This window comes from Typopeltis vanoorti, chromosome 20 (genome assembly GCF_054136105.1).
Source record: "Typopeltis vanoorti isolate ZY-2024b chromosome 20, IOZ_Tvanoo_1.0, whole genome shotgun sequence".
In the NCBI taxonomy this organism is placed as follows: domain Eukaryota; kingdom Metazoa; phylum Arthropoda; class Arachnida; order Uropygi; family Thelyphonidae; genus Typopeltis; species Typopeltis vanoorti.
This window is the reverse complement of record NC_143568.1, coordinates 28,898,529-28,916,424: the sequence shown is the minus strand read 5'-3', so window position 1 is coordinate 28,916,424 and position 17,896 is coordinate 28,898,529. Positions and strand designations below refer to the sequence as shown.

At 35.7% G+C, this 17,896-nt stretch overlaps 1 protein-coding gene across 1 annotated transcript in view; it reads right to left on the bottom strand.

Annotated features, from left to right (window-relative positions):
- Positions 1-17,896, bottom strand: part of LOC150095305 (uncharacterized) — a 186,348-nt gene that overhangs the window by 33,756 nt on the left and 134,696 nt on the right. The window contains exons 6-7 of the mRNA XM_090409996.1: positions 16,490-16,646; positions 3,307-3,886 (exon numbers count right to left, since the gene is read on the bottom strand). Of these exons, the coding sequence (XP_090266122.1) occupies positions 3,307-3,886; positions 16,490-16,646 (737 nt within the window). The remainder of the gene's footprint in view (positions 1-3,306; positions 3,887-16,489; positions 16,647-17,896) is intronic.

Below are 17,896 nucleotides of genomic sequence, written 5' to 3'. Positions count from 1 at the left end.
TTTGTGCAAACCTTGGGTAGTGCAAAGGGAATGAATTCATATTTTTTAGTGTTTTTCACTGCTCTGTGAGAGAAAAGATCAGTCCTCATCCTTTTACATCTACAGAAAATGCATCAACCAATAATTTATTCCTTAGTAGAACATTAAGTTTGCAATTATACTCTAACATCCATTCAAACAGTGGCAATGCCCCTATCAGCTTCATGATGGTAATAAAGATCTAAAATAAAGAGCCAAAAGGCTTCAGTTTGGCAATGCAAAAATTATAAAAATCAAGTGGATATTAAATCCAGCATTATTTCAAAACAGAATACAGAAACTATAAAAGTTTCACATCGCCAAACTGAAACCTTTTGGCTCTTTATTTTAGTAAATACTTTTATGCACTGACCGAGAGTTCGCTTACGAAAAACAATGTTTCAAGTTCCTTAGTATTGAAAGAAAGTTTTTGCTCTCTTAAGGTTTCTGCCTAGTCTCTGATGAAAACCAACCAGTTTGAAACAGCTATCAGGCCTATAATAAATTTAGTTTAATCCTTTATCCAAGTGTGAGCAAACAAAGTTTTCAACAGCTATCAGGCCAGTGAAACCTCATCAAAATAAACCAATAGGAGGCAAATACATGGACACTTTGGCATAGCGATCGTGTCAGCTATAAGATCTGGCTAGGGAAACTCGTAAATGCCGGCGAGTGTATTCCTGTAAGCTTCTCTGGTCAAATTTCACACAAAACGTTTATAGTTTCTGCATTCAGCTTTGAAATAATGCTGGATTTAATATCCACTTGATTTTTATAATTTTAGCATCGCCAAACTTAAGCCTTTTGGCTCTTTATTTTAGTAAATCATTCATATGCTACTTCAAGAGGCAAACTGTTCCGCTCACTGCTCTGTAAGAGAAAAGATCAGCCCTCACCCTTTTCTTAACCACACAAAAAAGTTAACTTCCACAGATGCATTCTTGTCCTTTCCTCACATTCCATATAATGAAAAATTTAATCAACTGTAACCTATAACACTGTTTCAAAGTTTATACACCTCCACCATAATCATCTATCTTTCTCTTATTTACCAGTGTCTGCAGTCCACATACTCTTAGTCTGTCCTTGTAATCTACATTCCATATCTCAATATCATCTTTATTACTCTTTTTTCAACTCTTCTTTATTACACCCTTTCAACAGCTTCACTATCCCTCTGAACCAAGGAGACCAAATCTGCACAAAGTAGTCAAGGTGCCGCTCTATTGAGGTTTTGTAAAGAAGCAAAATTACTTCTTTATCCTTACATGCAAATGTTTTTTTAACATCGTAATTATCCTTTGAGTTGCAAATGCAACTCAAAGAATAATTAGAATTGCAATGTGACCTTTGACCTTCAGTTTCCAATTCACCATAACTCCAAAATTCCTAGCCTCGTCAATTTCTTGTAACATAATCCTATCAATATAATATGCTGTTGGAAATCACATCATGCCAAATTGCACTTATTAACACTGAAGCGATAGCCATTATCACTGTTCTAGTTTATTCAAATCATTCTGTAAGTGCTGTATAATAGTAGCATCCCATATTCTCCAGGGCCAGGGAACCATTGCAAAAACAATGGAGGCCTTGTTTAACTGGGTGACGCCCCAGCCAGTATGAAACTCTGTCATGTTGTACCATCATTTTTTATTTTAGTTTAAGCCAATAAGAATACAATTTGGTCGGCTAAATCCCAAATTGTCAGTCCATCCTTGTTTGTTCAGTATCCAGGTAGATACCTAAAGGGTGCACTACGAGAAGGTGAGGATTGGACATTAGATCAGAAGCCCTGACTGGTTCTCTGCATTCCTTTAAAGGCTATGTGGAGGTCTCCTCTCAGTTATATAGCTTTGACCCTTAAGCACCCCCGTACAGTATACTATAAGTCTTAAATGAAAAGAAAATCAATAGTATTGTAAACTACCAACAATTTTACTCCAAATAAGTCCAGTATCTGCCAAAACCTCCAACACTGGCAGATCTTATATTTCATTCACCTGAAGCACTTATAATCAACCAATCTAGATCGTGGTCATCCTCTGGATCTTTCTCCTGCCATCCTAGCATCACTCATTTTGCTAACCTTTCTTCTCCCACTGTTTAAGTTGCCATACTTAGCTATTATCTATTTTCCATATTCTACATAATTAGCTATTCTCCCACATTTCTGAATGGTAAGAATGTAAAGTTTCTTCATATGTTTATTTTACATATAACTACTACTTTTACCATCTCACGCTCCTAATTTTATCTGTGGCCTCTAGTCTTATTTCTGATCCATAAGTTAAAACTAGTTTGAACACTGGGTTGTATACAGAAAGTTTAGTGTTCTAAGTTACGTTATTTCATATAAATTTATTCAGTCTCCCTCCATACCAGCTTTGCTCATTCTGTTGCATATTCCATATTTAATTTGTCATCTTCATTACAAACTGTGCTAAATACCTGAAATGTTTTACTTGCTCTACAGATTCCCTATTCAGAATGCTGCTAATGTATCCAATGATGTTTCTGTCTGTTTTCAGTCTTCTTTTTGACTTTCACACAAATCCAGAAACTTTGCTCTAGAAAACAAACATGGAACTTTTCAAGCCACTTAAGACATCTAATAAGCAGGGTGACAGTCTCACACCAGGCAATGAAATTCATCTCCAACCTATAAACAATCACAAACATCCATGTCCACAGCATGATTCAAACCCACAGCCTGGAGGATGGGTAGACTAATCATTATACCAATTGGGCTGCAATTCATATTATATTCCCATTAACATATATTCTTGTGATTTCTTACTTTGTCTTGAAGTAAAATCCTGCTCCTGACAACCTCTATTTCACCTGAACCTAGCTTGTTCTTCTTCAAGGCTCTCTTACGTGATTTTCTCTTAGAATGTGAATTTTCATTGTTTTATTTCTTTTTATTATTATTATTTTTTTTTATATATATAAACGGGAACCATGACAGCTCTATTCCAATCATCAGGAATTTGATTTCCTGACCATGCTTTCTGAATTATGCAATGAAACCAATGTAAAACTATTATACTTCCATATTTGAGCATTTCTGATCAAATATCTCTTTCAAATGCTTTCCACATTTCAAATTTCTGATAGTTTTTTTTTCTACTTCAAGTATTGATATGCTTGATATATTGATATTTTTCAGCATTTAAATATTTTTTAAATAAATATTAATATTCATACAAAGAACTATAATCAATTTATTTTATCTTAATGAGATAATCCTATAGTACCATAAAGTAACAGAATAATATAACCCACCTTGATCCAGCTGAATACCATCATCAAATCGAGAAAACAGGCGATATCGCTGACCCCAATATTTTAAAAGCTCGTGACTAGATTTCATATAGTCAGGCATTGGCACACATTTATTCCTAATTCTTTTTGCTTTTTTTCTTTTCACTACAGAATCTCTAATCAGTTCTGAACTACAATTATAAAGCTCATCTGGATTATCAGGCAACATTTCTGAAGTAATTTTAACACTGTCCTCATGTTTTGCAAACATATCTGTGTGATTATTGCAAGCTATTTCATCAAGAGTGGAAGACTCTAGCACTGATATGTCTGGTTTTTCAGAACTTAAGTCACTTGGAGTTTTGGCACACAACGGAATATTTTCTTGTTCTTTGACTGCATTAACTAATTCATTTTGCTTACAGGAATCAATAAACCTATCTTCAGTAAGTGGAACAAATTTTTCTTTGTTTGCTTGCTTATGTTTCTTCCGTTTTACATGTCTGTCTTCAATTAAATCATCATCTTCAATTCTATTCATATCACCATTCACTTCATCTGTATTTTCCTCTTCATTACTTTCTTGAAAAAATTCCTTCACCTAAGGCATGAAAACAAAATTATGATTTTAAAAAAAAATAATGCATTCATATTAAAGTGATACAGGCAAAAAAAGAAAAATGAGAATACTACAGACTCAAGATGGATGGTCAAAACACTCATAAGCCAAAGTATTATGACCACCCAGCCAGACTACAGGGTTGGCTGGAAATAGTCAGTAGTTGTGGTGATATCCTGGTATGGGGGATTGTTCTCTTGGACCTCACTGGGTGCTCTCATCTCCATTGAACACACTTTGACCAATAATTCTATCTGTGGATTGTTTCAGTATTGCCCCACATGGTGAATGTGATCACCATGTGGGGCACCAGCAAGATAATGCCCTATATTCACAAGGCTAGCATTGTGCAAGCATGATTTAAACAGCATATCCAAGAATTCCATGTGTATCCCCAACTAATTCTCTTATCTATATCCTCATATGTAATACAGCATCCATTGCTCAATACTAATGATCCACTCAGCCATGTTATTCTGTCTACTTGGTCCAGAATGCCTCATGAACCTTCTGCAGTTTAATGGGATCAATGTGAAGACAGATGCAAGTAGTGATCTCAGTCAAAGGAGGTTCAGCACACTACTGGTTGGCAGTTATAAAGTTTTGGCTCATGAGTGCATATGCAAATATATCATTGGATTAAAATGAATGAAAAAAAAAATACAAATCCAGATGATTCATCTAATGCCATAATTAAAAAGTTCCCTACTACTTAAGTTTTCTTAGTTATAAAATATAATTTAAAAAAATTAAATATTTCATCATTCTTGGCACTCCAAAGAGGAGTTTGACATAGCTATCATGCCATGAGGATATGCAATTAGTATCGAGGAAGAGGAGGGTGGTTCAAATCAAACACTAAGGTAATCCAGGATAGTGATTTAAAAACTTTAAAGTGACCTCAATAATAACTTGTTCTGGGGGGGGGGGGGGGAGAATCAGTTATGTAAGGAGTAGGAACAGTCACTTATGTATTCCCTAGCTAAAAATCAAGATCATGACTGGGTTCACAGGCTCAAACAGAAATGTAATATATACGAGCAAGCCAAATGCTGTTCCACAGAGATGAGTTGTTCAGAATTAGAGGGCAGGAAATTGCGAAACAGAAACAATAGTTCAATATAATAGAATACTAAAGTAGCCAACTTACAGAAGACTAAGCCAGACTTAGTATGCAGGTGTAAACATGAATAAAGAAAAATTATCCATTAACTAAAAGAATGGTCATTAAAAAATTAATACTTATTATATAAAACAGCCAAAATACAGCAGCCTCTTAAGCAGTTACTTAATAGTAGTGGTATACATTTTTAAACTTCAAATGTATATTTTTTTTCTTTAATAAGAGGAACAATAACAACTTTCTGCAGAGGTGTTTTCCTTTTAGGATTGACTATCACATAACAAACACTACTATAACAAAAACTCACTCACTAGAACAATCTACTGAGAAGTCTCAACCAAATCTCCATACCTACATGCTGTGTTAAAAGGAATCTAGTATGTAGGTATGGAGGACAGTGAGAGCCAACTATAATAAACTATAATTTTTACGACAATCCCACCCACGAAAGGTTATAAACCTATACACATTAGCACTGTACTATGGGGAATAACCACCATACCTCCAAGCATTACAACTAAAGATTGAATAATGCACTTGAGCATAAAATACACAATTCACCATCACCAAATCTGAAAAAGTTGTTCTATATATATAAAATAGTATGACAAATTTTTACTTTGTCCTTTCTGATAGGCTATAATCATTGGTCTCACCAGTATATATCATCATCATCATTCATCAAATTCCTGCCATGTACTCTCAAGGGATGTACAGGATATGATAGTACTACGTGAAAAAAATTACATCATTACTAACTTCCTATCTACAATTTTCCTCCAAATCAGTCTGTTACTTATCAAGAATCCAACATTATCAGATCTCATATTTCTATCGTCTAAGGCACTTTGTGCCTTTGTATCAATCCACCTATATCTTGGTCTTCCTCTGGGTCGTTTTGCTGCTAACCTGGCAGAAAACACTCGTTTTGCTAATCTTTCTTCGCCCATTCTGTTTAAGTGACCATACCACCTGAGATTAGCTCTGCTAACGCATTCCTGGATGTTGACAATGTCAAGTTCTTTCCTATTTTCTTCATTTTTAATATGATATTGCCATTGATGCCATGTGTTCAGCCTATAATCTTTCTGAGGACTCTCATATCTGCGGTCTCTAGTCTTTAGTCAAGTGTTTTACTTTTGACCCAGTTCTCAAATCCATAAGTTAAAACTGGTTTGAACACTGTCTTGTAAACAGCCAATTTAGTGTTCTGACTAATTTCTCTCTTATTCCACATGAATTTATTCAATTGACTTCCCACCATACCAGCTTTGCTGATTCTGTTGTCTATTTCTATATTTAATTTACCATCTTCACTAAAAATCGTGCCTAAGTAGCTGAAATGTTTTACTTGTTCCAGGTTCTCCATTCACAACACAGTTGATATTTTCAATGATTCTGCCTATTTTCATTGTCTTTGTCTTTTCACTGCTGACCTTCATACCATATCTATTACAACAGCTATTCAATTTAGTCAGAGAATCTTGCAGTCTTGTAGCAGATTTATTTAGAAGTATAACATCATCCACATAAAGCAAAGAGCTGACATTAACATCTCCAATTTTGATATCATGTTTAATACCACTTTCCTTCATAATGTGATCCATATAGATAATGAATAACAGAGGGGATAATGTACATCCTTGTCTCACACCAGATTTAACATTAAACCATCTTCCTGTACTTCCTTCAATTCTAACTGCTGACTTACAACTCAACCCCATTGACACCATATAACTGTGGCGTATTGAATAGCTTCTCTCTTGGCACCTTGTCATATGCCTTTTCCAAATCGACAAAACTTAAATACATATCTCTGTTTTATTCCCATGCTTTCTCAACTATTTGTCGTAAAGTGAAGATCTGATCCTGACAGCCTCTATTTGGCCTGAATCCAGCTTGTTCTTCCACAATTCTTCTCAACCGTTTCTCAAGTATACTTGCATAGATCTTGCCAGGAACACTCAGTAGTGAAATACCTCTGTAATTCTCACATTCAGTTTTATTTCCCTTTTTATATATGGGTACTATGAGAGCTCTACTCCGATCATCTGGGAATTCTTCCCTCTGTCCAGGCTTCTGAACTATGCAGTGCAGCCACTGTAAGACTCTTATACCACCATACTTCAGCATTTCTGGTCGAATATCATCTACTCCTGCTACCTTTCCACATTTCAAGCCTCTGATGGCTTTTTCTACTTCAAGTATGGATATGAATTCCTGACTGTATGCCTGGTCAGTGTTTTTTTACCACTGTGCTGTCATCACTGCTTGTTTCATTTAGCAGTTTTTCAAAGTAATTATTCCATACTTCTAGGAATAATTACTTTTCATGTCACCTTTATCATCTCTAACTCCTTTTACAGCACTCTTTCCTCCATTCCTAAGCTTCTTCAACAACCTCCAGAATATCTTGCCACCTTCTTGATATTTATTTTCTATATTCTTGCCAAAGTCCTCCCATGACTTTTGTTTAGCTAGTTTTACACAGTGTTTAGCATTCTTGCATTTGTCTCTATATTCTCTAAGAGCACAAGCTGACTTATTTGACAGGAACTTTTGATATGCTTTTTACCAATACTACTGACAGATCCAAGGAAGATTCACAGCAGACTATTTTTTTACAGATCTTATTTTGCCAAAGTAACCAAAGCTTGTTTGTGCTATTACAAAACAAATTCACTTTTATAATCCTAGATGATAATTGGAGTTGTCAATACCTTCCACTATCGGCTGAAGCGGTATGTTCTGCTTGTGAATCTTGGGCAAACCATAAATTCTTGGGGAACAAGCATAGCGTGGAATTCTAATGTCCGAGGATACAATTAAAAAAACTACATGGAAGTAGTTTTTATAATTGTATCCTCGGGCCATGATGTGACTGATTTAAGTAGTTCTTCTGTTTTCTTTTTAATCTGTTTGATTGGGCTATAGTTCATAGGTTGATAGGTATTGTTGTCTGAGACTAACCGATTCATTTTTTTCAGTATGTTGTTCAGTTTAAAATAACTGTGGCATTGCCTTTATCAGCTGTAGTGATTACAGCATCCTAATTTACTTTTAAAGATTACACAGCTGCCAATTCTGATTTGGTTAGGTTGGTTTGGTTTAATATTATTTAAAATGTTCCAAGTTTCTAATCATATTTTATCTGCTATGGTGGTTGAGAGAAATCTTATGCTTCTTTCAATATGGTATAAAATATTCAATTTGTTTATAGCCTTGGAGGCCACAGGGTTTGCACAAGATTCACAAGCAGAACGTACTGACTCAGAGGTTAATTTGAAACAAGAATCTAGTGAGCTTCTCAGACAAACCTTTGATATGTGAAATACTGACAATTCAAACTCCTGAAGAACAAAGACCAGAATAAAGGCCAAGTTTATTGATTACTTTGGCGATGTTTGGGTTATAGCCAATGGAAATAAAAGTAGTTCTAAAAACTTCTGTTTTTTTAGAAGAGAATCAGTGAAGCATAAGATGTATGCATGATGCAAAGTTCCAATAATGTTGTTTTGATAGTACTGAATTAAGAAGAATACATGGTACTAACGTCCTATAAGTCAATTAACCAACCTCTCGTGTATGGGCTCAACATAAAAAAAAATAAAAAAAAAAAGAAGAAGAAGAGTTATGACGGCAACCGATTTGACAGGGTGTATGAGGAATGGTTGTAAGCTTTTTGGCTGTGTGGAGTTTGAGGAAAGAACAGATTTATATAAGAAGGAAGATCTGCGCTTGAATGACTGGTATCAAGTTGGAGAAAATTTTTTATTGGTATGACATGATACAGAGAGTGAGGGGAAACTAGATCATGATGGGAGGAATGATGAGAATCTATGCATAAAATACAAGTTATCAAATATGCTAATAATACAAATATGTTTAACAGTGGAAGTGATTATGATGAATGAAATTATGATTGGATTCATCCATTTCACAGTTTAAGTCACTAGTTCACTATTAAGTATGTGCAAGGATACTGGTAATAAGTGAAGCATTAGATGTGAATATGAGATCTGAAAGTTGTCCAACCGGGTATTGAAAACTACAGAAGTGAGTATACAAAAAAGCATAGCAGTAAATAATGTCTATGCATAAATGCCAGGAGTATCAGGAATAAATGAGTTGAATTTGTTGCCTTAGTGAATACCTTATGGCCTCAGATTATTAGCATTAGTGAAATTTGGCTCTCAGAAGTTCTCAAATATATCAAATGGTATTGCATGAAAGAGGCAGTGAAGGAAAAGTAGAAAGCATATCAAACGTTCCTGGCAAATAAGTCAGCTTGTGCTCTCAGAGAATACAGAGACAAATGCAAGAATGCTAAACAAGTTATGGGAGGACTTTGGCAAGAATATAGAAAATAAATATCAAGAAGGTGGCAAAATATTCTGGAGGTTGTTGAAGCTTAGGAATGGAGGAAAGAGTGCTGTAAAAGGAGTTAGAGATGATAAAGGTGACATGAAAAAGGGAGAAAAAGATATCCTTGAAGTGTGGAGTAATTACTTTGAAAAATTGCTAAATGAAACAAGCAGCGATGACAGCACAGTGGTAAAAAAACACTGACCAGGCACGCAGTCAGAAATACATATCCATACTTGAAGTAGAAAAAGCCATCAGAGGCTTGAAATGTGGAAAGGCAGCAGGAGTAGATGATATTCGACCAGAAATGCTGAAGAATGGTGGTATAAAAGTCTTGCAGTGGTTGCCTGGACAGACGGACGAATTGCCGATGATTGGAGTAGAGCTCTCATAGTACCTATATATAAAAAGGGAAACAAAACTGAATGTGAGAATTACAGAGGTATTTCCCTACTGAGTGTTCCTGGCAAGATCTATGCAAGTATACTTGAGAAATGGTTGAGAAGAATTGTGGAAGAAAAGCTTGGTGAAGAACAAGCTGGATTCAGGCCAAATAGAGGCTGTCAGGATCAGATCTTCACTTTACGACAAATAGTCGAGAAAGCATGGGAATATAACAAAGATCTGTATTTAAGTTTTGTTGATCTGGAAAAGGCATATGACAAGGTACCAAGAGAGAAGCTATTCAAAATGCTACAGTTATATGGTGTCAATGGGGCATTACATCAAGCAATACTTAGTCTTTATTTGAGTTGTAAATCAGCAGTTAGAATTGAAGGAAGTACAGGAAGATGGTTTAATGTTAAATCTGGTGTAAGACAAGGATTTACATTATCTCCTCTGTTATTCATTATCTATATGGATCACATTATGAAGGAAAGTGGCATTAAACATGATATCAGAATTGGAGATGTTAATGTCAGCTCTTTGCTTTATGCGGACGATGTTATACTTATCAATAAATCCGCTACAAGTCTGCAAGATTCTCTGACTAAATTGAATAACTGTTGTAATAGATATGAAGGTCAGCAATAAAAATAGGTAGAATCAATGAAAATGCCAACTGCATTGTGAACGGAGAACCTGTGGAACAAGTAAAACATTTCAGCTACTTAGGCACGATTTTTAGTGAAGATGGTAAATTAAATATAGAAATAGACAATAGAATAAGCAAAGCTGGTATGGTGGGAAGTCAAATGAATAAATTCATATGGAATAAGAGAGAAATTAGTCGGAACACTAAATTAGCTGTATACCAGACAGTGTTCAAACCAGTTTTAACTTATGGATCTGAGAGCTGGGTCAGAAGTAAAACACTTGACCAAAGACTAGAGATATGAGAGTCCTGAGAAAGATTATAGGCGTGAATACATGGCATCAATGGCAATATCATATTAAAAACGAGGATATTAGGAAAGAACTTGACATTGTCAACGTCCAGGAATGCATTAGCAGAGCTAATCTCAGGTGGTATGTTACTTAAACAGAATGGGCGAAGAAAGATTAGCAAAACAAGTGTTCTCAGCCAGGTTGGCAGCAAAACGACCCAGAGGAAGACCAAGATATAGGTGGATTGATACAAAGGCACAAAGTGCCTTAGACGATAGAAATATGAGATCTGATAATGTTGGATTCTTGATAAGTAACAGACTGATTTGGAGGAAAATTGTAGATAGGAAGTTAGTAATGATGTAATTTTTTTTCTATGTAGTACAATCATATCCTGTACACCCCTTGAGGGTACATATTAGGAATTTGATGATGATGATGAAAGAGGCATTTTTAGGAAGTACAAAAAAAAGAGAGAAGCAGAAGTTTGTGCTGCTAATGACTACAGCTGAAATGAGTCTAGTTAGAGTAGAAATATCTGATATGAGGTGACATCTAATGAGATCAATTACATAGTGGAATGTTGCTGCAGACGTAGCGAAATAGTTCCTGTTGACAATGAAATCACCAAATCAACTTGGTGACTAATTATTGATTGGGTAATGGTGAAATCTCATAAGAATGAAAGAGATTTATTGAGCTTCTGTTCATACTCCTTAAGCAGCGTGTGGCAGAATGTACTCTATGTCAAAGAGTGTTGGACTTGATTATAGTGTCAAAGGGGTTTCAGTTAAAGACACAACTGTCTGGTCTCTAGTTAAGAACAGTGATCATGCTGTACTTGAAAGAGACTAAGCATATGGATATTTCATTTAGAAAAGGTTACATGCTGAACTACAAAGTAGGACCTAATGCCAACTGAGGAAAATACTAGATTTGATCCCATGGTATTGGCTGATCGATGGGAAGGATATTGGCAATTCACAGGAAGTGTTAAAAAAATATCTAAAGGTGCAATAATGGAATATGTTCTTAGAGTTCAAAGAATAAATAGATGAAGCAAAATGGACATATAATCTTATTATGCAAGAGATTCTTAAGAAAAAGATAATGTGGAAAAAATACAATATGCATAAGGATAGCATCAGATGTAAAAATTATAAGGTGCAGGCCAGAAGCGTTACAAGTATTGCATGGAAAGCTGGGTATGGAAAGAAACTGGCTCTGCAAGCTAGAGGCAGCCCAAATAATTATATTCTTTTTTTTTCTTTTTTTTTTTTTAAATACTACTCCCACACACAAAAAGCAGAAGGGCCTATAGCAAAGCAAAGAAATTGCAGGCAGAGGTCAAGAGCAAAAGTAATCTGTCAATAATCTTTTTTGAACTGTTGGAGATTGTAGTCCTTTAGAAATGGTTCATGGGTGAGACTGTTTCACACAATTGAGGTGGATGGAATGCAAAATGACTGGGAGGAGCAGTTTTTAATGGAACTTGTGACACGGTACAGATTATTGGACATGTATTCAAAAGATTAAAGCATCAAATTATTTTTTATTATTGTAAATATATCAGCCAGAAATTAATAGGACATCATCAGCATATCAGCATAATCACAAGGTAAAGCTAGAAGAAGAAGAAACATTAATCCTATTCACAGGTTGAGCCATGTGGCTCAACCTGTGAATAGGATTAATGTTTCTTCTAGTTAATAGGATTAATGATGGAAATGGTGAAGCATTAACAAACTGGGAGTAGAAAACAATCTTAGCTTAATATTTGATGCAAAGGACAAAGGAACCTTTAAGGCTGCAGCATGGAAGAGGAAACATAACCAGACCTCTGCTTTGTTACCCAAAATTTGCAAAATCAGCCGATAAACACAAGACGAGTCCTTGAAGATTTTCCACACAGCCAACATCTCCCAATACTGGTAGAAGGAATACAAATACCAATAATACAGTCCATTCCACGACCAAGATGGAATTTTAGCAAAGCAAACTGGCAGGATATTTCTCAAGAAGTGGATAAAATAGTAAGATGGATACCACCTGTGATTGAAAACTACAACAGATTCACCAGAGTAGTCATATCAACAGTGAAGAAGTATATTCCAAGGGGTTTCCGAAAGGAATACATTCCTGGCTAGAATAAAAACTGTGAAGAGCTATACCAAGTTTATTTAGAATCTTGTGACTGCGACATAGCTGACGAATTATTCCAGAAGCTTGATAATGAGCACAGACAAAAATGGATAAAAACAACAGAGGACTTAGACTTTAAAAAATCAAGTAGAAAAGCATAGAACCTATTAAAGAAGTTATATAGAAGTAACCCAATCACTCATAAAGATCCTCTTGTGACTCCAGACCAAATTGCCCGTCAAATAACCTCGCTGTCTAGAGCCCCTCGAGATCATCAACACACACGGGAGGTTAAAAGAACACTCAGAAGCTTATGACAAAGTGCAGCTGATAGTTCCAATTTTCAAGAGAATTTACCACAGATAAAATAATTGAGATCTTAAAGGAGGTGAAAAGCATCAAAGTATCAGGCTTAGATGGAATTCATCCTGAATTCTTGGTTAACTGTGGAAAAAATGCTGGTCAATGGCTAACAAGAGTCTTTTCTCATTTTAATGATGGGAAATCATCCAACAGGCTTTAAAAGAACTAAAATAATAACCATATTAAAACCCAACAAGTCTCAAGATCAAGTAGAGAGCTATCGCCTCAGTTGCTGTTATAAGCTCCTCCAGAGATTCCTCCTTAACAGAATTGAGCCAAAAATATTTGAGGTTATCCCTGTCGAGCAAGCAGGCTTTAGGGCTCAATGCAGTTGTACGGACCAAGTACCTTACTACCCATATCGAAGCAGGCTTTCAGAGATGTTTGAAAATTTCTGTTGTTTTGCTGACCTTACTGCCATATACGACATTGTATGGAAAGAGAGGTTACTATACAAGCTGATACAAGTCATACCATGCCAATCCATCATACGACTTATTGGTAACATGCTTTCTGACAGGTTCTTTCATGTGGTACTGGGAAACAAAATGAGCAAACTGAGAAAGCTGAACAATGGGCTCCCGTAGGGCTCAGTATTAGCACCAATCTTATTGAACTTACATACATCTTATCTATCAACAACTAGGTCAAGAAAATTTGCTTATGCTGATGATATAGCCCTTGCCACCCAACATAAGAACAAAGTAACTGAAGATATTCTCACAAATGACCTTAGAACCATTGAGGAATACTTTCATAAATGGAGATTAACACCAAACCTCAATAAGACCGAGGTTAGTTCTTTTCACCTAAACACCAAATTGACAAATAGGAAACTTCAGGTCAGCTTTAACAACACAATGCTGTGGCACTAAGATTTCCCTAAATATCTGGGTGCTATCTTGGATAGAACACTATCTTTCAAAAGATATCTGGACAATATCTCTCCAAAAATCAGAACCCATAATAACATCATACAAAAACTATGCGGTTCTACATGGGTTCTTCTGCTATTACACTGCAATGGGCCAAGTCTACTCTGCAGCAGAATATTGTTCACCAGTATGGCTAAACAGTCCTCATATCAAGAAAATCGACAAGCAAATAAATGCAGCAACGAGGATAATAACAGGTTGTGTCAAATCCACTCCCCCTCTACTGGCTTCCAACTTTGGGCAATATTGCACCACCGAACCTGCACAGACAAGATGCTCAAGTAAAAGAGTACAAAAAAATAAACAGCAATACCCTGTTACAAATAAATGAAGACCTCCCACATATAAGTATAAATCACCTTAAATCCTAACTTCCTCCAGTAATACTGGGCTGAAGAACTAGTAAATAGCAATTTCAAAGTTAATTTGAACTGGGAAAGAAAAATTGCCAGATGTAAACAAGTATATCCTTCCCAACCAAAATCCGAAAGGGACTGAGCTTCCACGTCATCTATGGAAAAACTTAAATAGGGTATGCACAGGACATAGTATCTGCGAAGACAGCTTACACAAGTGGGGAAGATCACCTACACCCCAATGTAACTGTGGGGCCATAAACCAAACCATCCAGCACAATGTAGAGGACTACACCCTAAGAGTGCAGTACTCCACATGTGGTGGCAGCCTGAGAGACTTTTTTGAGGCAGATCCTTCAGCTCTTGAATGGCTAGCTGAACTAGACTTAAAATTTTAATGACTTTTTTACCTGATATTTGTATATGTGCATTACTTGTCTTATTTTTATTGTCTGCACAATTAAGCATTTATATATTTTGATGTCATGTGTCTTTATTATGCCATACGCTAAATAAATAAATGACTGAATGATTAGAAGTTTTGTGGCACAAGGACAGCAAAGGTCATACTGTGCCAGGACACAGGTTACAGCAGTACACAGGGTAGGTAAATAAATAAATAAATAGTTACAAGGAGGTAAAATAGTGAATAGTATAAAATACATGTAAAAATTTAGTATTTACACTGTGGCAACTACATAGATATATATACAAATCCATAATCAGATGTCTTTGAATAAATTAATGTTTTTTTAAAAATCTAAAAATGCCATGCAATCTGTCTGAGTGAAAACATCTGGCTAAGTGTATAGGGATCAGCCAAATAAGTAAAAATGTAATTTCTTCCTTGTGTGAAGTGCTCGCACTCCACCAGAATATGACTAATGGTAAGACCGGTGTTGCATTTCCCGCACACAGGCGGTTCATCATCACTTAGTAAATAAGAATGTGTGAGATGACTGATCCAACAGCTGCATCTGCGATGTCATTTCCCTTAATTTCAATGTTGCTGGGAATCCAACACAACTGAGCATCAAAATTAAGGGTCTTTATTTTGAGCAAGAGTTGAAGCACTTCACCAAGCACTTGATGTAGATTATACACGAGAGGAGATAGCCTGTAAAGAACTCAAAGTTTTTGTAAATTATACACTTCTGATAGGAGTTTTGATATGCACAAGTGCGAGCTGAATGGCATGAAATTCTGCTGTATAGTTACTGCAATCGGGTTGGATCTGGTTAGAGATTATAATGTTAGCACAGCCAACAGAGATCTCTGATCTTAAACCATCAGTGTAGATGTGCAAAAAATCAGAGTGGGCTGCTCTGCATGTGTGCACTGAGCAACTGAAGGTAGACAAATGAGGGTGTATGAAACTTCTGTAGTTGACAAAGTGAGAGGTTGCAGGATGGGGGCAAGCCTGCCATGGAGGAATGCTGTTTTGTTTAGTGCAGGTAATGTTGTCAGCACTCATGACAATAGTTTCAACAGGCTGTTTAATGTGCATACCAAAAGGAAGAATGGCAGTCTGGCATGTGTGTGATACAGGACCTCCCAACATATAAAAAAGAGGCTAGTCCATGTAGGATGATCCAGAAGGGACTTTATTTTTAGGGCATAAATAAGAGACATACATTTTTGTCTAAGTGATAGAAGGGGGGGAATTTCATTTGATTCAACATAAAGCCTTTGAATGGGTGATGTGTGAAAACACCAGTAGCTAATTGGATATCTTGATGATGCACCAGGTCCAACTGATAAAACTGAACAAGCAAAAATTCATAAATATTTGAATTCAGGAAACCATCACACCCTGATCAAATAACAATAAAAAGGATAATAAAAATCATACCATAACAGATCACATTAAAAAAGATAATAAAAATCATATGCTAATCAGATCACAATAAAAAGGCTAATAAAAATACAACAGATTAAGAGCAAATAACAAGATGCTACAACTCATACTTACCTTTTCTAAAATTTCACTTTCTCCATTAACAGGAAAGCAATAACCATTTCCACCTGCTTTTTGTTGGATTCGTTTTGTCATCTGCTTAAGAAGAAAATTAACTGTCTTTCTTCTGGGGATCATATTTTTTGGTTTTAGATTTAAATTTTCATGATACCTACAATGAAATCATGTACAAGCACAATAAAAACACAGTTCAGCATAACATATTTAAAGTAATATATTACATTGAATCATATCACTTTTAACAGAGAAATCTAGATCTACAGTTCACAAGATACTTCACAATAATACCATTAAAAGCAAAAAAGAATGCTTTAATTCCCCACACATTAGGGGAATATCAGAAAAAATAGATAAATACTACATAAATACAATATTAAGGCAACCTTCAAATCTCCTGTAAAATTAAGAAGTATACTCAGCACATCCAAAGAAACCCCTTCCCTACCTTGCCCACCCAGGGGTTTACAAAATTCAGTGCACCTACAACCTACCCTACACAGGGTGCATCATCCCAATAAGAAAAGATGAACATGAACGTCAATTAAATTCCTCGAACTATGGTAACGCAGGTATGTCAGAACATGAACTTCAAACATGCCACAGAATCAACTCGAAAGGCACCAAAACCCAGTTTGAAAGAATGTTCAAGGAAGCTTGTGAGATGCTGAACCATCATCCAAACCTTAATATAAGAGGAGTGTAGTGATGTGTTTAATGTAGTTCAGCAATAAAACTTTATTTATTTAGAGATTTTTTCCCCTACTATCTGTATATTATATTATTATACAGATGTGTATAATTTTTTTTTAATTTGTTAATTTATATTTTTGCATAATTTTATTTTTTTTATTCACCAGAGGCAAGACAGGCTAGGGTAAATGATTAAAGCATTTAGATTTATCTTACTTTTGTGTAATGTCATGTAGCTTGTGTCCTGTGCATATGTATGTTTTCCTGATGATGACCTTGATAGAGAAATTTTCTTAATTTTAATAAAGTAATTACTTCAGCACGTGTTTTTTTGTCTCCATAATTCTTCACTATGAATAAAGAGATCTAACGTATTCAGTAAGTCTGAGTCCAAGAGAGGACTGAAGGGCACCTTTGAGGAAATCATAATAGACCGCATGATTATAATGCCTAGGGCTAAAACATCAGAAATCTAAAACACTAATAGAACTCAGGTAGCAACAATGTGGAGTGCATCAAACTTTGGCAAAGTCCACAAAAAAAAAAAAAATGCAGACCCACCTTTACATTGGTGGGTCTGCATTAAACTAGAACAAAGAGGGGGGGGGGACCATCTTGGGCTAATACAGGCAAGAGTTTAGGTGTGGCATCCATCTCCCTCAGAATAAAAGTTAATCCTCTGTGATACTAGGTATCACTAGTGGTAGATGA